This window comes from Drosophila sulfurigaster, chromosome X (assembly GCF_023558435.1).
Source record: "Drosophila sulfurigaster albostrigata strain 15112-1811.04 chromosome X, ASM2355843v2, whole genome shotgun sequence".
Classification (NCBI taxonomy): Eukaryota; Metazoa; Arthropoda; class Insecta; order Diptera; family Drosophilidae; genus Drosophila; species Drosophila sulfurigaster.
In genome coordinates, this window is record NC_084885.1 from 29,550,497 (window position 1) to 29,572,500 (window position 22,004).

The window sequence follows — 22,004 nt, forward strand, 5'->3', positions numbered from 1 at the left end:
GAGTTTCGCCCATTTGATTACCATCGAACAGCAATCAACAGTCAAAACGTCGACTCTCAAAGCTGTGCGAATTTAATCGTCGTGATTAGGGAGAACTTCGAAGAGAATAGAGAAAGCACAGCAAACAGGACAGCAAGCTTTGTTCTATAGTTGAAATCAATGAAGCAGTGATTGGAGATGAAACAAGCACATCAAAAATGAAGCGAAGGCAAGAAAAAGCAACGAAAAAGCGAACATTAACTATAGTTAAAGAACAAATGAATAAAGCTCTTTAATACTCGCTATGATTTAAATCAAACAACAATTATCAATGCTAACTTTCATCTACTATATTTCATACCTGTTTATAAAGTTAATTTACCCGCTCTTTAAAATCAGTATTGGGTATTTAAAGTACCTCTAGAGTTACTTCAATCTTTCCACTTTGTTAAAACTTTTCCCAAATTGTACTTAAATTTACGCTAACTTCACTTGTCTCTGCTTAATATTTAGTCACACAAAAATCAAGTATACGCAATGTGTTTGTCATCAGTTACAGTTAAAAATATATAAAGCAAGAATTATTATTTATTTATTTATTATTTTTTCTGAAAGCAAGCTCGATAGCAGTGTCTAAAGCACTCCACAAAATATTAAGTATACGCAGCGTAGATAAAATGAATATTTATATGACAAGCCAAATAGTATTCAATAGCAGCAGAGCAATGCTGTAAGCATTACAGTAAAACATAATTTTTAAGTAAAAAAGAGGAAAAATCTTTGTCACATCGACTTGTGGCACAAAAGTTTATAATTACAAGAAAATGTAAAATGCAATACAAAATCGAAAAATCTTCGACTCGAATTAAAAAGAAAATGGCAATCGCTTCAACCCTTAATTGCAGCTAAAATCGCACATCAAGTATACGCAATGTGTTTGTTCTCATTTACAAAACAAATAATATTATTCAAAAATATATAAATCAATCGCGTGTTATAGAATTTATTTAGTTGCGAAACTAATCTCAAAAGCAACCTGTAAAGTTCACCAAACAATATTAAGTATACGCAACGTAGAAAATTTCAAATTTAAATGACAAACATTACAACAGATCCTTACAAACATTACAATAAAACATTATTTTCAGCTAAAAAGTAGAAAAATCTTTTTTTTTTCAATATCAAGTATACGACTTGTGGAACAATAGTTTATAATAACAAGAAACTTAAAATGCAATAAGAAACCTAAAAATTGGCAAAGCTTATACACGAATTAATTGAGCTAAAAAAAAGAAAAACAGAGAAGTGAATGAAAAACGCTTTAACTCTTTAATCGCACATCAAGTATACGCAACGGAGACGAGTAAATTGCGTGTGAAGCGCTCAGCTCAGATCTGATAGCTGAAAGTGCAACCTTAGACGTGTTTCCCCCAGTATTATGTCTGGCATATAAAGTAGACGAGTTGTTTATCAAATGCGTTTAATGTTCAGAATGTTCTTTTCTTCATTTCTATTTTTTTTTACGTTTTTGCGAAGGGTTGTCGATGCTGCGTCTAGTTAGAACTTTTCACCCTGCGGCTTGATTGTGATGTTTTGCACCTGCGAAAGTAGACAAGCATATGAGAGTTACAAATATATGACGATATATTATCTCTATGCTGGCGCATTTAATGCAGCTTTGCATATGGTTTTAATATATAAATATAGACGATATAAAAGTAGATATTTTAGGTTATCGATAAGCATAAAGTGTTGCCCACAGCGGCAAGAAATTTACGAATTTCGCTTTCTTTGTTTGAAATGATTGTCTCCTTATAGTATTGTATGTCTGTCTACCTATATGTCTGTCTATTTAAATTTCTATTGAATGTCCTTTTTAATGATTGTTGTCTATAACTTTGTCCGATTTGCTGATGATTCATTTTCTTCAGCTCAGTTTTATGATGCCAACTTCATCTGCAGTTACTCACGCAATATACTATACATTTATAAATAAGAAAAAGAGATCAGAATACATTTGAGCTTGCAACTCACTGTTTATATAAAAACCATATACAAATTTCTTGCCGTGTTTCAATGATCAACCCAAGTAGAATTATAAAGCCCTTAATAAACTGAATTTAACAATCATCGAGTCAAAAGCTATAGTTGTCGACTTGATCGAATATGGCAAAAATATATTATTATATAATAATATATGTTAGAAAATAATAATAATGAAATTATTTAATTTAATAAATTAATGAAACATGTAAGAAAGCTACAGTCGAGTGTCAGAAGTCATAAATATTTTAGTTCAAGGATGTCTTCTTCTGCCGTTAACATACTTTTGCTGTGGGCACAAAGCTATAATGACAGTCTACCTTATAAGATACAAATATTTAAAAACTGTACAAATAATTTAAATTAATAAATTCGACATAACACAAAAATAAAAAGTGTTATTTATGCCGTTATAACGTTATTTTGATTCTGTTTATATTTCTAGGCATCCGTTCAGTTAGTTTTTTGCAGCTTTCTCTATCTGTCAGTTTGTTAAACAGCGCGTAGTTCAGTCTTTCTGTGTTCCCCTTTTGTCACTTTGTCGCCACCTTTCACCCTTTGCTATTCGCCTCTCTGTCTTTTTGGACACTCACTTGCACATTCGGCGGCGTGCTGAGTATCCACAGCATTGCGTCGGCCACATCCATCGAGCTCAACATGGGCATGTGCTCCTTGATGACGCCTTGCAACTGCGCTGGCAAAATGTCCGTATCAACAATACCTGGACTGATGGTCTGCCAAAAAGAAAGAAACAAGAATGAAAGAAAACAAGTAAGAAAGTTGAGTGTGTTCGACTGTGAGATACACGCTACCGATTTTTAATAAAGGCAAAATATTACGATATTATTATCAAAATATACCGAAAATACTAAAAAATACTAAAAATATACCCATTTTTAATAAAGGCAAACTATTGCGGTATTATTATCAAAATATACCGAAAATGCTAAAAAAAATACTAAAAATATACCCATTTTTAATAAAGGCAAAATATTGCGGTATTATTATCAAAATATACCGAAAATACTAAAAAATACTAAAAATATACCCATTTTTAATAAAGGCAAAATATTGCGGTATTATTATCAAAATATACCGAAAATACTAAAAAAATACTGAAAATATACCAAATGGTGTATTTGAATTTCTGTAATAACTGCGACAATTTTTATATGATCGCAACCAAATTTTCAGGAATCATAACTACTATAATAATTATTGTATATACCAAAATTCGCAACTCTAGCTTTAAAATTACGCTTGTTATTCCCCTTTTTTGATTTGAGGGGGCGGGAGTGGGCGTGGCAAAAATTTGAAACAAACTTAACAAACATAACAAATACTGTCGAAAAAAAATTATAGCTCTATCTCTTATAGTCTCTGAGATCTAGGTGTTCATACGGACAGACGGACGGACGGACAGACGGACATGGCTAGATCGTCTCGGCTGTTGACGCTGATCAAGAATACGAGTATATATACTTTATAGGGTTGGAGTTGCCTTCTTCTACCTGTTACATACATTTCCTGCCGGCACTAAGTTATAATACCCTTCTACCCTATGGGTAGCGGGTATTACAAAGCCAGCTCTCTATCGCTCTTTCACTCTTTCAGCTTCGACGTGACTTGCTTACCGAGACACGAACACGCGTCTTGTGGCGCTGAAACTCCTGGCGATAGATCTCCTGCATGGCGCGCAGAGCAAACTTTGTCGCTGGATAAATGTTGAGCGACGGCAGCTGAGGCCCCAAATTGGGCACCTGCTGCCCGGCCACACTATTGATGATGATCACATGACCCTCCTGCATGCCACAGCCCAACTCGCCAGCGGCTCCCACTCCTTCGCCTTGCTCTCCTTCGGGCAATCCCTCCACCCGCTGCTGCTTCATGGTCTGGAATGCTTCGCGTACGCAATAAACGCCGCCCATGATGTTCGTCTCGATGGTCTCACGTATCGCCGACGTATTTTCAGCACCGCTCAACTCTGTTGTCGCCATGACGCCCGCATTGCTCACCAGCACATGGACACCGCCCAGTTGGTCTCGTGCCCAGCGAAATGCCTCCACCACCTCCGTCTCCTGCCTGATGTCGCATCGCAGTGCATGCAATCTCTGACGTTGCTCCGCCGTCTGCAGCTCATCGCGCAGCTGCTCCACTCGCTGCTGGCGGCGAGCCAAGCCCACCACCTGGAGTCCGGCGAGCACCAAACTTCGAGCACATGCCGCTCCAATCCCTGAGCTGGCGCCGCTCACGATGGCCACTTTGTTGCGCCAACGCTCCATTGCTTTGTGTTGCTGTGTTGCTGCGTTGCTGCGTTGCTGTTGCACTCTGAACAACGAATGCGCGAGTTGCCAGCTCGACTTTGGCAGCTCCCATTGCGATGGAAGCCAGAGCAATGCTCAGCTGAACTGAACTGAACTGAATTGAGCTGAGTCTAAGCCATATCGATTTGGCCTCAGCAACATCAATACACAGCGAGAAAAACGATCTCAATTCAACTACTATAAACTCTTTGGTAAATATTAATTTGAAGAAAATATCCAAATTTGAAGATTCAAGCAAAAGTTGAAATTCTGTAAATGAAGTTAACGATATCTTGTACATCTGTCCGTCCGTCTGTGTGTCTGTCTGTCTGCCTCTCCGGCCGTCTGTTCGTCTGTCTGTCCGTCTGTCTGTTCGTCTGTCTGTCCGTCCGTCTGTCTGTCCGTTCGTCCGTCTGTCCGTCTGTCTGCCTCTTTGTCCGTCTGTCTGTCTGTTCGTCTGCCTCTCCGTCCGTCTGTTCGTCTGTCTGTCCGTCTGCCTCTCCGTCCGTCTGTCTGTCCGTCCGTCTGTCTGTTCGTCTGTCTGTCCGTCCGTCCGTCTGTCTGTCTGCCTCTCTGTCCGTCTGTCTGTTCGTCTGTCTGTCCGTCCGTCCGTCTGTCTGCCTGCCCGTCTGTCTGTCCGTCCGTCTGTCTGTCCGTCCGTCTGTCTGTCTGCCTCTCCGTCCGTCTGTCCGTATGAACACCTTTATCTCAGAGACTATAAGAGATAGATATATCACTGTAAGGTTGTCTCAAATTGTTGCCACGCCCCCATGCGCCCCATAAATTGAATAAAATTGAATAGCAAGCTTAATTGAGATGCTAGATCCGTGTTTTTGGTTGCCGTCAGTTAAAATCTTTAGAAGATATTTAAGATATTTATTTACTTTTGTAAGTCAAACATGTTAGACAATCTGGTATATTTTGTAGTTTATAGTATATTTTGAAGGTAGTTCTGTATCATTGTACAAAATATAGTCTTTGCTATATATATTTTTTTTAGTATTTTTGCAGTATATTACTGTTTTGATTTTATTCAAAGTGAACACTGTCGAACACACTCGACTATAGCTTTCTTTCTTACTTATTGATTTTATAAACTGGGTTTTTCTTTTAGTGTATTTGAAATTACACTTTTCTTTTTTTAGTAAAGGAGCATAAAATATATATATAACTCTTCTTCTTTATATTTAAAATAAATTTAAGTTTACCAACAAATTGCAAACACAATTTTTAAATAAAAATGATTAACCAATTTGAACATTCGAATCAATGTTGTGATATTAATACTGCAAATGAGTTTGTACAATAAATAATAAAACTTTGTTCTAAAAACCTTTTCTAACTTTCGTTCTTCTTTATGTAAGGTGCCTTTTTTTCTCGCAGTGTATTTGCTGGCAGCGTTGCTCTGACACCATTAAAGGTAAACTCCTAAGGTAATCGCCTCTTGTTCGACGACCCTAATTGGCATACATCCTTAGCGGTGGCGGCATATGCTTTCCCTTTTCCCTCTCCCCTCTCTACACCGTCAACTCACTTCGTTTAATTACCGCATACACATGTCCTTCAATTGTCTACGATTACCGAAGGAAGAGAAGAGCAAGAAGAGAGAGAGAGAGAGAGAGAGAGAGAGAGAGAGAGAGAAGACATTTGTATTTTAGGAATTAACTACCATTCGGCAAAAGCCATTCAAATTGCCTCTTGCACTCTAAGACTAAGCTGGTCTTAAACATAATCATCGAAGTGTGTTCGCTGCTAGACAACGGCGTCGATAAAGCATCTCGGCTGCCTTATTGACTGCCAAACAGTTGCTGGTTGGCTTTTTAAGCTCCACTTTTTTGTGGTTGCTTCAATTGAGTCTTTTGGGTAAAAATATAATCTAATTCGATGGAATTCCTTAGACAATCAGAACAACTCAATTTCAAATCAAGTCGAAGTGTTAGTGTTCATTTTAATTACATCTAATCTTTTTAAATCAAATAAAGTTCGAATTAAAAAAAAAACTCTTAAAAAACACATTTACTTATTAAATTTACTTTTTAGCAACATCACTTTCAGTTTTTTAGTTTTGTATTCCTTTTTAGAAATACTGCAAATGTTTTTTTATAAAGAGAAAATTCGCTGTCTTTAAAATTGCAACCTTAAAAGTTCTAGATAGAAATTTAGAGAACAGTTCATCAGAGAATTCTTCTTACAAATGATTTTGACTTTAGAGAAATATGTCAATTTGTGATAAATCCTTATAGGAAAGCAATTTATTTTTAAGCTATTTATTTGCTGAGCTTTAATATTAATTACGAGTACAAACTCCATAGGAGATATTCTGAACTATGATCTTTAACTTTAATCTTTAACAAACTCAATAAGTTGGGCTGACTTTGAATTATTAAAAGCTGTTAAATAATAAAAATGTAATTTGATCTTCAAGTGCAAAACCAAATGGTCTTTAAGGCCAGCTATGAATCGCTGCTTTAACTGATTAGTAAGCCAGGAAAGACAAGTAGAACATGTTGAACATGTTCAGTTTGAGAGATATCGTTGCTGCTGCTGTCGCAATTGAAGCAAATTTTTCAATGTTGCAGAACTGTGCGTGTCTCGACATGTTCGCTATTGATGATTCGTGTCGTGTTCGCATCGAGAAACACTTTGAAACCGAATAACATCATGACCCATATAGGACTTAGGCAGAGACAGACATCGAGTGGAGAGTGGAGAGAGTGGAGTGAATTGAAAGGTGCAGGCTGACATAGGCCATTGGCCTCGACCAGGGCCTCGTCCAGGGCTGCATTGTGTGGGTTTTCGAGTGAGTGGCAAATGAAAGAGGTAAATGCAAAACTAGGATTGGGGTGGAGAAGGAGACGGAGAAGGGCAAAGCCATTTGCTAGCGAAAGTTGACGTCGACAAAAATGTTGCAGAAGCATTCGAAATTATTTACAACTGGTAAAAGTAGCTGGGAAAACCAGTCAAGAAGAAAACTACAACAACAACAGGAACAAGAACAACAACAAGAACAACAACGAGTAGTGAATGAGAATGAGAACTCGAGAGCTGGAATTTATGCCATTAGACCCCGCATGCACAGTTGGGACGACGACGCAGTTGCACACTCTTCTTCGAACCCCTCAGCAATCTAACCCATGCAACCTCAAACTCAACCTCAACCTCAACGTCAAGCTCCTCTTCGCGACCATTTTGCTTCACCTTCCTCGATTCCAGTGAAATGCACTTCAATGCTCAAATGACAGTCAAGTTTTTGGGGTTCCACGAAAATCATTTGGGATGCGACAACAGCACAAAACTGAGCATGAAATGAGCAACTTTTAGTGGAACGGAAAATGCAAAATGCATAACAACAACAACAACAACAACAACAACTGCAACGAAGAAAAAGAAACATAACAAGTAAACAAACAACAACAAACTGTGAACTGTGAAGAGCAAGCATAACAACCTAACAAATTGGCCTGGACTTGAAGAAGTGCTTAACTATATGCACGACATACATTACTATCCATCTATCTATCTATCTATCTATCTATCTGTCTATATATATGTTAGATAGTCAGTGCACAGTATATACAAATACAGCATAATATATTCATCGTGTTCGTGGTTAGTTAGCAAACTACAGTTTGTCATCTTCCAGCTTGTGGCAACTTTGGCGATTTGAAAAACGCTCAACAAAATACTTCTTTCCTTTAATGCTATTTTCTTTTATTGTTATTAGTTATAATTATGCTTATTTACATAATTTATTTTCATTATTTTGAACAGGTTTCATTTTTATTGCCTTATTATTTAAAGTGTTATCATTCAAGTCAAAAAATGTATTTTAAACATTTTAAAAATACTATTTTACTTTACTTTCAAGAATTTCCAATGAAATTATTATTTTTAGTTTATTAATAGAACAACAAAATGTAATTATTTTCAACAGTTTTCAAATTTCATGTAGTATATTACATTTGAACTGCTTTGCTTCATATTAAAAAAAAAAAGTTTCAGATTTATTAGTTTTCATTGTCAATCTGGTATATTTTATACTCTATGGTATATTTTGATTATTATAGTATATCGACAGTTTTCACTTTTGAGGCAGTATATTAAATGTGAAGTGATTTGCTTTGCATTCAAGTCAAAAAATGTTAGTTTTAGTTGCTTTGGTTGACAACGTGATATATTTTATATTCTATATTATTATATGGTATATTTGGAATGTTTTTGTATATCGACATAGCTTTTGGTATATTAATCTGATATATTTTGTTCTCCTTGGTAGATTTAGAATGCAATGGTATATCGATATAATCGGTATATTTTAGTATTTTTTTGGTATTTTAAGTTGGTATATTTGAAAAATAATGAATAGTATATAGATATTTTAGTATTTTAGGTATATTAATTTGCTATATTTTAAAAATAATACCGCAATGTTTTGATCTTATCTTAGTGGATTTTATTTGGTATATATTTAGAATATTTCAGTATATCGACATAGCTTGTGGTATATTAATCAGATATATTTTGTTCTTCTTGGTAAATTTAGAACGTAATGCTATATCGATATAATCGGTATATTTTAGTATTTTTTTGGTATTTTAAGGTGGTATATTTGAAAAATAATGAATAGTATATAAATATTTTAGTATTTTAGGTATATTAATTTGCTATATTTTAAAAATAATACCGCAATGTTTTGATCTTATCTTAGTGGATTTTATTTGGTATTTTTGTGTAGTTTTGAACCGAAATTAATTCGTTATTTTCCAATGCTTCATTTACAATTTTTTGGCATTTTCGCAATTGAGAACAACCGCGTTGATCGTTTATGCAGTCGGAGCACAAATTAGTTGAGCTGCAAAAATTGAGATGTGCATTTTTTTGTGAACTTTTGGCGGTTGAATGTTGCTGCGACAAATTAGAGAAGCAAGCTGAGCTGAGCGCAGAGAGAAAGTGGAATTGAAAACGCACAAAAGTATGCAATGTTATTTGCCAACGAGAAGAGGGAAAGAGGAATCTTTGGACTGGCTTTATTATTGCATAATTACAGCGGACAGATGTGCGCCGCAGCATGTGGCCAGTTGAGTGGGTGGTGGCATGCCGCATGTGGCAGTGTTGCAGTGTGGCATGCGGCATGTGGCATGTGGCGCGCTCGATTTAATCGTGACACCTGTCCGGCTGGTCAACTGGTTTGTCGCTCAGTCGGGCGGCATAATTAAAAGTTAAGTACCTGACCGGGACACGAGACACAACACACACACACACACACACACACAGAAAGACAACGAAGTTGGCAAGAGTCAGGAATGAAGCTCCCCTAGGAGAGAGAGAGAGAGAGAGAGAGAGAACGAGTGGAAGAGTGAGGAGAGCAGCTGCCGTTGACTTTGGCGTTGCATTTTCTTTTCTTTTTTTTTTAATGACACTGCAGGGCATATGAACGCTACAAACTGAACAAAGCAGAGCTGGGTCAAGAGTTTGGGGGGCAAGGGAACTGGAGCAGCGAGTGAAAGAGTGAGAGACTGAGAGACTGAGAGAGAGACATGGACACTGTCCGGTGGCCGTGTAACTATTGCCATCTCGCCTCAGTCTCGTGCTAAATGCTTGCCTGTTAAATATTTCACAAAAGAACTTACGGCAAATATGTTTTAATGAGTTGACAGCGGAGTATTCACACCTCATACCTCGCAGGCGAAACGGGCATGATGATGATGACGACGATTACTGCAAAGCCTTCGGTATATTTTAGTATTTTTGGTATATTAATCTGATAATCTGCTGTTTCATATGGTATAAAGTAAAATCTGAAGCATAGAAATGCAAAATACTATATGTCGATGATGCTTTTTGGTATGTTTTAGTATTTTTGGTATATTCATGTGCTATATTTAGTTCTCTCTGGTATAAAGTAAGATCTGAAGCATCCAAGTCCAATATAGTATGACGATGTAGTATATTTTAGTATGTTTGGTATTTTAATCTGCTATATTTTCTTCATTATTATATTATAGTATGACAATGTAGCCTTTAGTATATTTCAGTATTTATAGTATACTCGTATTAATCTGCTAAAGTACTATTTAATATGGTAAAGTAAAATCTGAAGCATAGAAATGCAAAATACTATATGTCGATGATGCGATTTGGTATGTTTTAGTATTTTTAGTATATTCATGTGCTATATTTAGTTCTCTCTGGTATAAATTAAGATCTGAAGCATCCAAGTCCAATATAGTATGACGATGTAGTATATTTTAGTATGTTTGGTATTTTAATCTGCTATATTTTGTTCATTATTGTATTATAGTATGACAATGTAGCCTTTGGTATATTTTAGTATTTATAGTATACTCGTATTAATCTGCTAAAATACTTTTTAATATGGTAAAATAGTAAAATCTGAAGCATAGAAATGCAAAATACTATATGTCGTTTATGCTTTTTGGTATATTTTAGAATTTTTGGTATATTAATATGCTATATTTAGTTCTCTCTGGTATAAAGTAAGATCTGAAGCATCCAAGTCCAATATATATTTTGACGATGTAGTATACTTTAGTATGTTTGTTATATTAATTTGCTATATTTTGTTCATTATTGTATTATAGTATGACAATGTAGCCTTTAGTATATTTTAGTGTTTTTGGTATTAATTTGCTATAGTTTTTTGTTTCTCGCATAAAGTAAAGCCTGAAGCATACAAATGCAATAAAAGATTGTCGTTGAAGCCACAGTATATTTTAGTATTTTTGGTATATTTTGTTATCTATGATATACATAAGAGCTCTCGGTTTTCAACCAGAATATTATAAACCAAATTGTGAGTATAGAATGTTAAGAAAACCCAAAAGCACAAATTTTCTTATTAAATTTCAAATTTAAAATAACTTATAAATATGACGTGAAAAGTAAATTGTAAAAGTAAATTCAATATATATATTATTATTCATAGAGCATTTGTAGTTCGTTGTCTGCTTCGTTCAGCTTTTTTGTCTTAAGTGATGCCACAACTTGCCAATGGGGTTGCATATAAAATACTTAGTTGAGGCAACTTTTGTTGTTGCTCTTGTTGATGTTGTTGCTTTTGCTCTTGCTGTCGTGTTTCGTGTGCTGCAAGTGCAAGTGCAATGCAGGTCGCACTTGCATAGTAAGTGCATTAAATGCTAAACTGCTTATGAGGTTTATCAGCAGCAAAGTGGCAAGCGGAAAGCATCTTTAAAGTGCCATCAAACACCGCAAGTTGCATTCTTATACTCCAAATATTTAGAATGAAAAAATTGATGAGAATAGATTATTCGGAACTATAAACTAATTCACTATTTGTTATTAATTTGTTTTAAGGGCGTTTAATATTTTTTGTCTAATTTCTAATAATCTTTTTATACCTCAGTTTTGATAAAAATTATATTTTTACATATTTTTATTTATAATATATATTTAAAAACCGTTTGTATCTTTAAAAACCACTGTTATTTATTTATTTTTAAATTTATCTTATTTTATGTAATAGAATTCATTTCTTGATTACCCAAGCGATAAATGAGTTGGAAAATATAAAATAAAGAGCACTTATATTATAAATATACTTATATGCAGTTGTATTTATGTATACTTAAACAATTGAATATTGAAGCAAAGAATAAAAAAGAAGTTTGAAAAGCAAAATTTAATACATTTTGAGGAAAAATGTATTTAATTCATTTTTTTTTTATGTTTTGTTATTTCCTCCTCACTATATTATATACTCATATTAAACTTGACTTAAATTAAGTTAACACATTTTAATGTCGCTTTCGCGTTGAGTTTGTTTTTCTATACGAAATCATCGTAGTAATCCTTGATTTGTTTGCTCCCCAATCAATTCAGTATTGTCTCAGACGCCGAGCAACTAGAACAATAAGAAATTTAAAATAAAAGCTAAAAGTACGAAAACAAGTTCGGTGATTGACTGATTGAGGAGTGTGTGTTTGTGATGGCTTTTGTGGCACGCAACGATCAGCATGGCAACGAAATAATGCGCGTTATGCTCTCCCCTGAGCCGGGCAAACGAACAGTTGCCACCTGCCAGAATCTGTGCATCAATTGTGTGCCATCTCAGCCGTTGGATGCCGACGCCGACACAAGGTACAGGGTATGTGTCAGTCGAGTGCCAGTCAACTTCAATCATTTTTTCCCTTTTTTTTTTGTTTGCAGTGATGGACGCTTTGATCATCGACAACGCTTTCATCCTTATGCTGTGGATGCAGAGCCAAGCGAGATAATCGAAGCCCAGCGGGAACGCAACGAGACCCAACAGCAACCGCAACTGGAGTCGATGCAACATCACAATGCTGACGAGTCAGCGTCTTGGCATACGGACGAAATCACTGCGCATAGCACTCTGGTTAATCCCATCAAAGTGTCGCTGGAAAAGCCTGCCGAAAAGCGACGCGATTTTCACTGCTGGCTGGCGGCCAAAAAGTAAGTCAGAGGCACACGATTTGTTCTTATTTCGACGTTTTAAAGCAAATATACAAATATACAATATATTCTTACCAGTTTATGACAAACTCAAGTAAGAGACACTTTTCTATTCTTATTAGAGATATATCTTCAAAATTCTTTATCCTGCTGCCCGTCCGTCCGCGTGTTTGATATGCTATATCTCAGTGACTATAAGATATAGAGCTTTCACATTTTTTTTTTCACAACACTGTTGCATTCCATAAAGAGATATTGGTGTGAGAATTTTTGAAATCAAATTTAAATATAGTGCTACTTATAACAATAAACTTTACTTATTCTACCCGCTACCCAAAAGAGTAGAAGGATATTATGACATTATGTCTCCATAAAATGTATGTAAGAGGCAGACGGAAGCATCTCCGACCTCGTAAAGTATATACATAATTGATACAATAATAACTATAGTATCTAAGATTCCTCAAAATATTGATGCCATTAGAAAAAAATTGTAAAAGTTGTCAAAGAAAAACTTTTGTAAGAGGAAAACCTACCTATAATGGGGTTTAACTAGCTTTGGCTGACGATCTAAATATACCATATTTAAAATCTGGTATATTTTGGTATATATGTATATTAGCATACCAAACATAGATTTTGCTATACATATATTTGTAGTATTTTTGCGCACTGTTTTGCTTTATATTCGAAATGGGTTACGAGTATCCTGATAAATATAAACTTATTATGAACATTTCATTGGATAACAATGTTGTTGCTTGCTTTCAGTTTACACTTTTAGTAGTCATATAGTATTTCATTGCCTCAATTTACTTTTACAGCTCTCTGTCTGTCTTTACCTCTATTTTGCTCCATTTCCCTCTCTTTCATTCTCTCTCATTCTTTCTCTCTCTATCTACCGCTCATTCATTCTCTCTCATGCTCCCTCTCCATGTACTATTCTTTTATTTTCTCTCACTCTTTCTCTGTAATTTTTTTCTCTGTTTTTCTTGATCTCTCTCTCTCTCTCTTACTCGCTTTCTCTCTAACTCTAACTTTCTTTCCTCTGTTTCTTCCTGTTTTCATTATTGCTCTCTTTCTCCTCTCTTTCCCAACATCTCTACATTTCTTTTATTCTCTCTCACTTTCTTACCTCTTAACCACTTTTTCATGTTCTCCCTCTTCCTCTCAGCGTGAGTCGCAGGATCGTATTGAGGTATTTAATTACTCAATCTACCTTCATTGCTGCTAACCTCTCTTTACCTCTGTTTAGCTCTATTTGCCTCTCTTTCATTCTCTCCCATTCGTACTCTATCATTCCATCTATCTCTCTCTCTCACTCTCTCTCACTCATTCTCTCTCTCACTCATTCTCTCTCTCATTCACTAGCTCTCCTTCATTATCCCTCTTCATTCTTCATCTTTTCTTTCATTCTCTCTCACTTTCTCTCTCCGTCATTATCTTTATCTGTCTTTCTCTCTCTCTCTCTATTACTATCTCTCTCGTTTTCTCACTAACTCTCTTTCATTCTCTCCCAATATTTCTCAATCATTCTCTCTCCCTCTTTCTCTATCATTCTCTGTCTCGCTCACTATTTTTCTTTCATTCTCTACCCCTTTTGCATGCTCTCTCACTTTTCCTCTATCATTCTCTATCCCTCTTATCATTCTCTATCATTCTCTATCCCTCTCTCTCTCTCTCTCTCTCTCTCTCTCTCTCTCTCTCTCTAACTCTCTCTCTCTCTCTAACTCTCTAACTCTCTCTCTCTCTATCTCCCTCTATCTCTCTCTCTCTCTCTCTCTCTAACTCTCTCTCTCTCTCTAACTCTCTCTCTCAAAATCTCTCTCTCTCTCTCTAAATCTCTCTCTCTCTAAATCTCTCTCTCTCTAAATCTCTCTCTCTTTAAATCTCTCTCTCTATCTCCCTCTATCTCTCTCTCTCTCTCTCTCTCTCTCTCGCTCTCTTTGTCTCACTACCACTCTCTTTTTCTTACCTCTTTTTCATGCTCTCCCTCTTCCTCTCTCTCTCTCTTTTCCTCTCTCTGCAAGTGAGGCGCAGCAGCGTGAGTCGCAGGATCGTCGCCTTGCCGCCCAGCAGGAGGATCAACGAGCCGCGGAGCGAGCGCGTCTCGCAACGCAGCAATTCGAAGAGTGGTGCGTGACGAAATCGACGCAAATGCGACGCGCCAAATCCGATCTGAGTTCGGTGCAGCAAACAACGCCATCTCTGACAAATTCACAATCAAGCGAAGCGCAGCAGCAACAGCGACACAACGAATGGGAACGCGGCAAGTTGGCTGCGCTGAAGGCGCAACGCGAAGAGCGTGAGGCAAAGGACAAGCAGCAACAGTTGCTCGAAAGTACGCGACGCGAACGCAATGCGGAGGCTGTGGAGCAATGGATGGATGCGTCACGCTCCAGGCCACGCCCCGTGCCGATGGGCAAGGGGCTGGACTCGCTGCGGGCGAGCATGGCGCCGCTGTACACCAATCCAAACGAATGGCAAACGCTGTTGCCGCAAACAAGCAGACGACAGCAACCACAACAGGAACAACCACAGCAACCACAACAAGAACAGCAACAACAGCAACAACAGCAACATCGCACAGGGCCCGACTATGAGCGACTTGAGCGCTTGGCGCAGCCACGAAGACAATTGAATGCTTCGCCTCCAGGTGCAGCTGTTAGTCTGAAGACGCAGCCAGAGTTGCGACGACAATCGAGTGCACCGGAAGCTGATTGGCTGTCGGTATCCAGCGAGACGCTGCATGCAACCCTAGCGGAGCCGCGTGGCAAGCCAATTATCTGGAGCAATCGGAATGCGCAGCGAGTGCGTGAATTGCGTGAAGTTCTCAATCCACTCGATGAGCCAGTGCCACGTCAACTGCGCGACGATCAGCTGGAAAAGTTGCGACAGCAACAGAATATCCAAAACACCAAAGTCTTGCCTCGCAAATATCAAATGAAACGCGAACAGTTGCGCGAGAAACTCAAACCTTGGGTCGAGGCTGGCAAACTCCAACCGGACAGAGGTGCACTCACCTATCGCATGGCCAACAATAACAACAACTCCAAAGTGGAGACAACGGCGACAACCGTGCAGCGATCCGAGCATCATCATCATCATCATCAAGCAGCAGCAGCAGCCACTTCTCTCAGTTCGGTGCAGCGCACCAGAAGCAATGAAATGGAGGAAAGACAGTTGAAGCAATTGCGCGATTCAAAAACTTCGTCAAAGTCGAGACCTTGGCGTTAATCGCCAGTTTATATATATATTTTAATAATCATCGAACACACTTCACTCCTATATATTTTGTAATTCTTACTTAGCTCTGTTTTGAAGGCGTTCGTTTAGTTTTTGTTATTTTATTTTCGTGCATATTTATTTAAATTTTAACTGTAAGCTCCTAAAAATTATAATGCCAAAAGCAATTGCGTTTCTTTTCCCTTTATCAAAAAATAAAATTCATATTTATATTATATTTTTTTAACAATCATCGAACACACTTCACTCCTATATATTTTTATAATTTTTACTTAGCTCTGTTTTGAAGGCGTTTCTATTATTTTATTTTCGTGCATATTTATTTAAATTTTAACTGTAAGCTCCTAGGAATTATAATGCCAAAAGCAATTGCGTTTCTTTATCTAAAAATAAAATTCATATTTATATTATATTATATTTTTTTAACAATCATCGAACACACTTCACTCCTATATATTTTGTAATTCTTACTTAGCTCCGTTTTGAAGGCGTTTGTTTAGTTTTTGTTATTTTATTTAAGTTTTAACTGCTCCTAGGAATTATAATGCCAAAAGCGATTGCGTTTCTTTTCCCTAAAAGTCTAAAAATAAAATTTCCATTTTTTACATTAATCTATTCCTCATATTTATAATTTCGTTGTCAATAAAAATGTATTCCAATTTTAATGTAATCTACAAAAAGTGATTGCATTTCTTTTCTCTATATTCCAATGCTCTCGAAAAGTAATAAAAATAAAATTTCAATTTTGTTATATATATATTATATAAAATTTATATTTATTCGAATTCTAAAGTAAACTACAAATTCTACCCGGTAAAAAGGTATTATAGATTTCTGCCTGCAGAAAAAGAAAAAAAAAAACAGTATACAGCTGCTATTTAAGTTTCTGGCCTAGGTCACTTCTAGCCATATTAGGACAAATTGGCTATTTCCCAAAAAAAGTTTGGACTTTTATCGATAAAAGCTCCATATAACTTTTTCATGTGCGAGCACGTTTGATATCGATAAACGATTAATCAAAAACTTACCTCGGCAGAAAAATCAAATTTACTTGTGAACACTTTCGAGCAATAATTTTTCACAACTTTCGACTTGGATTATTACGACAAGAGTGCACCGATGAACTTAAATCTTTATAAGGCGATTAAGTGCCATCCTATAGCCCTGTGAAAAACTGGTTTAATGGATTCTATCGTGGACGATGCTCGATGGAAGACGAAGGTTGTGAAGGTCGTTGTGCCAGAAAACATTGATGCCGTGCGTGAACTGATAATGCTAGATCGTCATGTGACATATCGTTAGATAGAGGCATCCTTTGACATTTCTTCCACCAGAATACATTCGATATTGCATAAACACCTGGTCGTAAAAAAGGATTGTTCTCGTTGCTCAATAAAAGGCTTGTGTGGATTGGTTCAAAGAAATTTTGAAAAAAATAAATTCCCTGTGCTTCAAAAGACATTTATAAGATTGTCACAGGTGACGAATCATGGATCAATGGTTATGAGCCCAAAACAACACAGCACATCAAGGAAAAAAGGCGTGGTCATCGATTTTCGATGTCAGATGATGCTGTTAAAGCGTTCAAAAACCATGTTTTGGAGGTGCCTCAATCATAGTGGAAAAGTGCATTCAAAAGTATATAAATCTTGCTGGAGAATACTGTGACAAACAATAAATCCGATTTTTTTGATAAATATTCGCATTTTCATTTCATATAAATAGCAGCCCTCGAACTAAACTGATATTAAAAAACAAAAGGAATCATTTAAAGTTATTGAGCAACAATTCAGTGTTATATTTGGCATTTTCTAATTACAACATGCAAGATTTATGATCTGAGCTGTTTCCTAAATCAACACTGAAATTAATCATATTTTGCATCTGTGCTTTAACAGTTTCTCAGATCGCGGCATTTCCACTTGCGGTCAGACGGACAGACGGACAGACGAAGAAGAAGAAGAAAATCGAAACGCCCGCGCTTAATTAGCTCAACTGTTCGGGGACTGCTTTGAGTTATTTTTAGACCATCTTAAAATTCTAATCTCTAAAGTTGGGAGTTTGTAAATTTTTAATGCTGCTGTTGCGCTTATTAAAGGTACAAATTTTGCACGAGAACGAACACGAACACGAAAACAACATCAACGACAACAACAACAACAACAACAATGTTGAGTAGCAATCAAAGTGTTCAACGGGGAAAATGCGTCCGGGTAAAGTGGAAAATTTCATTGGCTGCGTTGCGCTTGTTCTTGTTCCTTTTGTTGTTGTTGTTGTTGTTGTTATTGTTGTTGTTGTAACGTCGCCATCGTCGTCATCGTCGGCGGCTTCATTGTTCCAAACATTTGATTGATTGATTGATTGACTGTCGTTGATTGATACTCAAACTTTTGTATATGCGCTAGCTAGCTACTCTTTCTCTCCTTCTCTCTCTCTCCCCATCTCTCTTTCCTTCTCTGTCTCTCTCGCTCTCGCTTCTCTCTTTCGCTTGCTCTTACTGTGCCGAGTCATCAATGTGGTCCACTTCATAAACCGACAGTCGCACAGTGGCACATGATCTTATTATAATTCATTCAAATTATCAATTTATACGAGTAGTTACAATTTCGTATAATCTTTTAATAGAAAGCCTTAACAGCTTAACTTTGATAAACTTGATTAGAGAAGAAAATAAACTTGGCCTCGATTTATATTACAAACTTAGATAATAATAATAATTCTAAGGACATCTGCATCTCTGTCTAAAGCCAAAACGCATTCATATTTACATTTAATAACAATAATATCATAATATTATAAACAAACAATTCAAGTTATGACTGCTTAAGACCCTTTACTACATATGTTTCATTAAATAAAAAAAAAAACTTTTATAGATTTAGTGACCCTTTATGTTTATATTAAAAAAATTCAAATTAACTAATATACATATTCTATAATATATATATAAATACTAAAGTATACTAATCTATTATTTCTTATTTGTGATATATTTTTTTTTAAATTAACAACAACAAAGAAATAATAATATTAAAAAAAAACAAATCAAGTTATGACTGCTTGAATATATAAAATAAAAAAAAAAATGAATACATCTTTCAACTCACACAAAACTGAAGGATTATTAAGCATTAACCACAATTAATAACAATAATTTCATATTATTATCAGTAAAATATCAAGTTGAGACTGCTATATCATGATTTTAATATTTTTGAAAATTGAAATTAAAAAAAACTTTCACAAAACTAAAGCAAACTTTTATAAAATAGAATAATAAAAGGATCTCTTGTTTGTGATATCTTTTACCACTGTGCGGTGACGTTGCACTTGAAACTTTTGGCCAACATTGTGGCAATAGCAACATGAAGTCGTAATTGTTGTTGCTTCCACTCTGCTCTCGTGGCAAAGAGTATGTCGTTTATAAGCGACTTCTTGTGGTTTTACTGCTGTCACACACACACACACACATACACACGCACTCACACTCACAGTAGTAGATAACGATTTTGAAGGCGAATTGATGTCACTTGGCCGTCATTCATTCATATGCTGCGTGTGTTGCGGCTCGCCCGTAGATTATCCTCTGCACTCACAAATACACACTCCTCCACAATGAAATTGCAGGATTTTCCACGCGTGTGTGTGTGTGTGTGCGGTTTGTGTGTGTGAGTGTGTGTGTGTGTTTGTTTTTTTTTGTGTCCAGTCATTCGACAAACGGAAGTTACACTCAAGCGAAAACTAATTTCATTTCATCAGAATTTGACTGGAACTTTTCCCATTTACTTGACGCTTCTACGTGCTATCGTTTAGCGTGACCCTCGGACCCTTCCTCGACTACCTACCGAACTACCTACAACCGAACTACCCAAAACTCACCTCTCCCAAGGAGGGAGGCAACAACAAAAGTTTATTGGTTTGACTTGTAACGCGCTTCCGTCGTCGCCATCGTTTGGCATCCTCGTTCACTGGCCCCGCCGTAAAAAAGGTTAAATGAATAAGTGCGTTTGCATGGAACTTCGCAAGCCAGCAAGGCAGCAAGGCAGTCGACGGACGGGGGGCGTGGCAGCTGTTTGACTAAAGGTTCTTTGGTCTGCTGGTCTGTCTATATAGAGACATCATGCCTGCAGCGCAAACTTATGACCCAGCATTATTCGAGCGTCGTCGTTGTCGTCGTTGTCGTCAAGCGCTTGCAATGGCAAAGCGCCCAAAACTGTGCTACGAATTTTTCGTTGCCACTTTGTCAAGGACGCTCTCAGGCATTGCACAGTGGCGCCACACTTAAGGAGCCGCTGCAAAGAGTGATTCATCACAAAAATTGCATAAAGACATTAACACAAGTACTGGTTCAATAAAACTCTACACTAAATGAGATTGGTCTGCACAACGCATTAAGTTAACGCTTCCTACGTTGGACTAAGTTAAACTCTACACTGATCAAATTATGTGCTTGGCCTTTTCAGTTATTTGCACATTTTTTTTTTGAGACACAACTCGTAGGCAAACACGAATTTTTGCAATTGAAAAACTCTCCACTTCTATACAAAATTCTCCACAACTGGTTATAACACTCCACAATACTTTAAAACGCTACACACGTATTTTTTCACATTTTCAAAACTCTCCACTACTCTCCAAAAATGGGTATAGCTCTCCACAAGACTCCAAGACGCTTCACGTGAAACCAAAACAGCTTAGAAGCATAATTTTTCACTTTTTCAAAACTCTCCACTACCATCCAAGAGTCTCCAACATATGTATTTGTTAAATTGAAAAACTCTTCACTCCAAAAGATTCGAAAACGCTTCGCAGGCTTAATTTTTCGCGTTTTCAAAACCCTCCACTACTCTTCACTCATTGGGAACTCTCCACAATTTGTAATTTTTCAGTCTCCACTACTCTCCGCAACTGTGCAGAAGTCTGCTCTAGACCAAGGCATTTTACGTGATAAAAAATAGCTTCCATACATAAGTTTTCGCTTTTTCAAAACTCTCCACTACTCTCCTCAACTATATGTAACTTTCCAAAAGGCGCTTACACTCATCATATGTATTTTATTACTTTTCCAAAACTCTCCTCTACTCTCCACAATTGGACAAAACTCTCCAAAATGAATGCAAAACTATTTGGAAAGTATGAATATAAGTGATTGCCAACATAACTTATTTCATATTTTTCAAAACTCTTCTCCACTACTCTCCTCAACAAAATTAAACATTTTACAAAGCTCTTACACATGATGCATATGTAATTTTTGACTTTTCCAAAACTCTCCACTACTCTCCACAACTGGACAAAACTCTCCAAAATGAGTGCAAAACTATTTGGAAAGTATAAACATAAGTGATTGCCAACATAACTTATTTCATATGCAACCATAACATTTTTATGCAATCATCAATAGGCGTGTTCCACTGTGCGCAAGCTGCGAGTGCAACTTGAAGCAAGTGAGCGCCCGCCACTCATTCTTGTCGCATAACGACTTTTGGTTCATTTATTGCTCAAGTGATTGGCGATAATTCGCCGCGGGACCTGTCGACCTGGCAAAAGCCAGGTGATTCCAAGTCACCTCCCCGCCAAACGCTGAACGCCAAGCCAGAGCCAAAGCCAGAGCCAGAGCTTGTGTCAGAGTCAGAATCAAAATCAGATCCGTTGACGAAACGCGCGCGCCCGCATTTGGCCTTAAGCGTTTTGTGATTGTTCCGCATTTTGGGGGCAACTAATGAACAGGACAGCCAACAAAACCACCGAAGCCCGGGACATTGGACAATGGACAGCCATTGATGGCGGACAACGTCAAGCAAGGGCAATTGCGATTGCGACTGCGACTGCGAGTGCAGTTTAAAGCAGCAACTCAATTTAACCACAACTGCAAACTTTACTCTTCAAATAAATCACAAAATTCCAGCTATACTGTGCGTTAGATTAATCGAGTTGAAGCAACCAAAAGTAAACTTTGATTCAACTAGAAATCAAGGC

General features: G+C 36.9%; 2 protein-coding genes across 3 annotated transcripts; one reads left to right on the plus strand and one right to left on the minus strand.

Moving 5' to 3' along the window:
* Window positions 1-1,504: 1,504 nt before the first annotated feature.
* On the minus strand, window positions 1,505-4,362 carry LOC133849096 (farnesol dehydrogenase). Its single transcript, XM_062284971.1, has 3 exons — window positions 3,657-4,362; window positions 2,616-2,756; window positions 1,505-1,578 (listed from the first exon to the last, which is right to left on the minus strand). Exons 1-3 carry the CDS (start codon window positions 4,302-4,304, stop codon window positions 1,537-1,539), a joined length of 831 nt encoding a protein of 276 aa, XP_062140955.1. The 5' UTR covers window positions 4,305-4,362; the 3' UTR covers window positions 1,505-1,536.
* Window positions 4,363-12,184: 7,822 nt separating this feature from the next.
* LOC133848610 (uncharacterized) lies at window positions 12,185-16,199 on the plus strand. Of its 2 annotated transcripts, none has more exons than XM_062284245.1 (3): window positions 12,185-12,443; window positions 12,513-12,779; window positions 14,810-16,199. In XM_062284245.1, exons 1-3 carry the CDS (start codon window positions 12,292-12,294, stop codon window positions 16,014-16,016), a joined length of 1,626 nt encoding a protein of 541 aa, XP_062140229.1. In that variant the 5' UTR covers window positions 12,185-12,291; the 3' UTR covers window positions 16,017-16,199. The 2 variants fall into 2 exon arrangements, with proteins under 2 accessions (XP_062140229.1, XP_062140230.1); XM_062284246.1 differs by having other exon boundaries at window positions 12,281-12,450.
* Window positions 16,200-22,004: the final 5,805 nt, after the last annotated feature.

What these genes read in the sequence shown, in the direction of transcription:
- LOC133849096 (XM_062284971.1), bottom strand. Translation starts at nt 4,304, where the DNA reads ATGGAGCGTTGGCGCAACAAAGTGGCCATCGTGAGCGGCGCCAGCTCA. An exon ending in AGACGCGTGTTCGTGTCTCG is followed by an intron (nt 2,757 to 3,656) that starts GTAAGCAAGTCA and finishes TCTTTTTGGCAG; the next exon opens with ACCATCAGTCCAGGTATTGT. An exon ending in GCACGCCGCCGAATGTGCAA is followed by an intron (nt 1,579 to 2,615) that starts GTGAGTGTCCAA and finishes CTACTTTCGCAG; the next exon opens with GTGCAAAACATCACAATCAA.
- LOC133848610 (XM_062284245.1), top strand. Translation starts at nt 12,292, where the DNA reads ATGGCTTTTGTGGCACGCAACGATCAGCATGGCAACGAAATAATGCGC. An exon ending in GATGCCGACGCCGACACAAG is followed by an intron (nt 12,444 to 12,512) that starts GTACAGGGTATG and finishes TTTTGTTTGCAG; the next exon opens with TGATGGACGCTTTGATCATC. An exon ending in TGCTGGCTGGCGGCCAAAAA is followed by an intron (nt 12,780 to 14,809) that starts GTAAGTCAGAGG and finishes TCTCTCTGCAAG; the next exon opens with TGAGGCGCAGCAGCGTGAGT.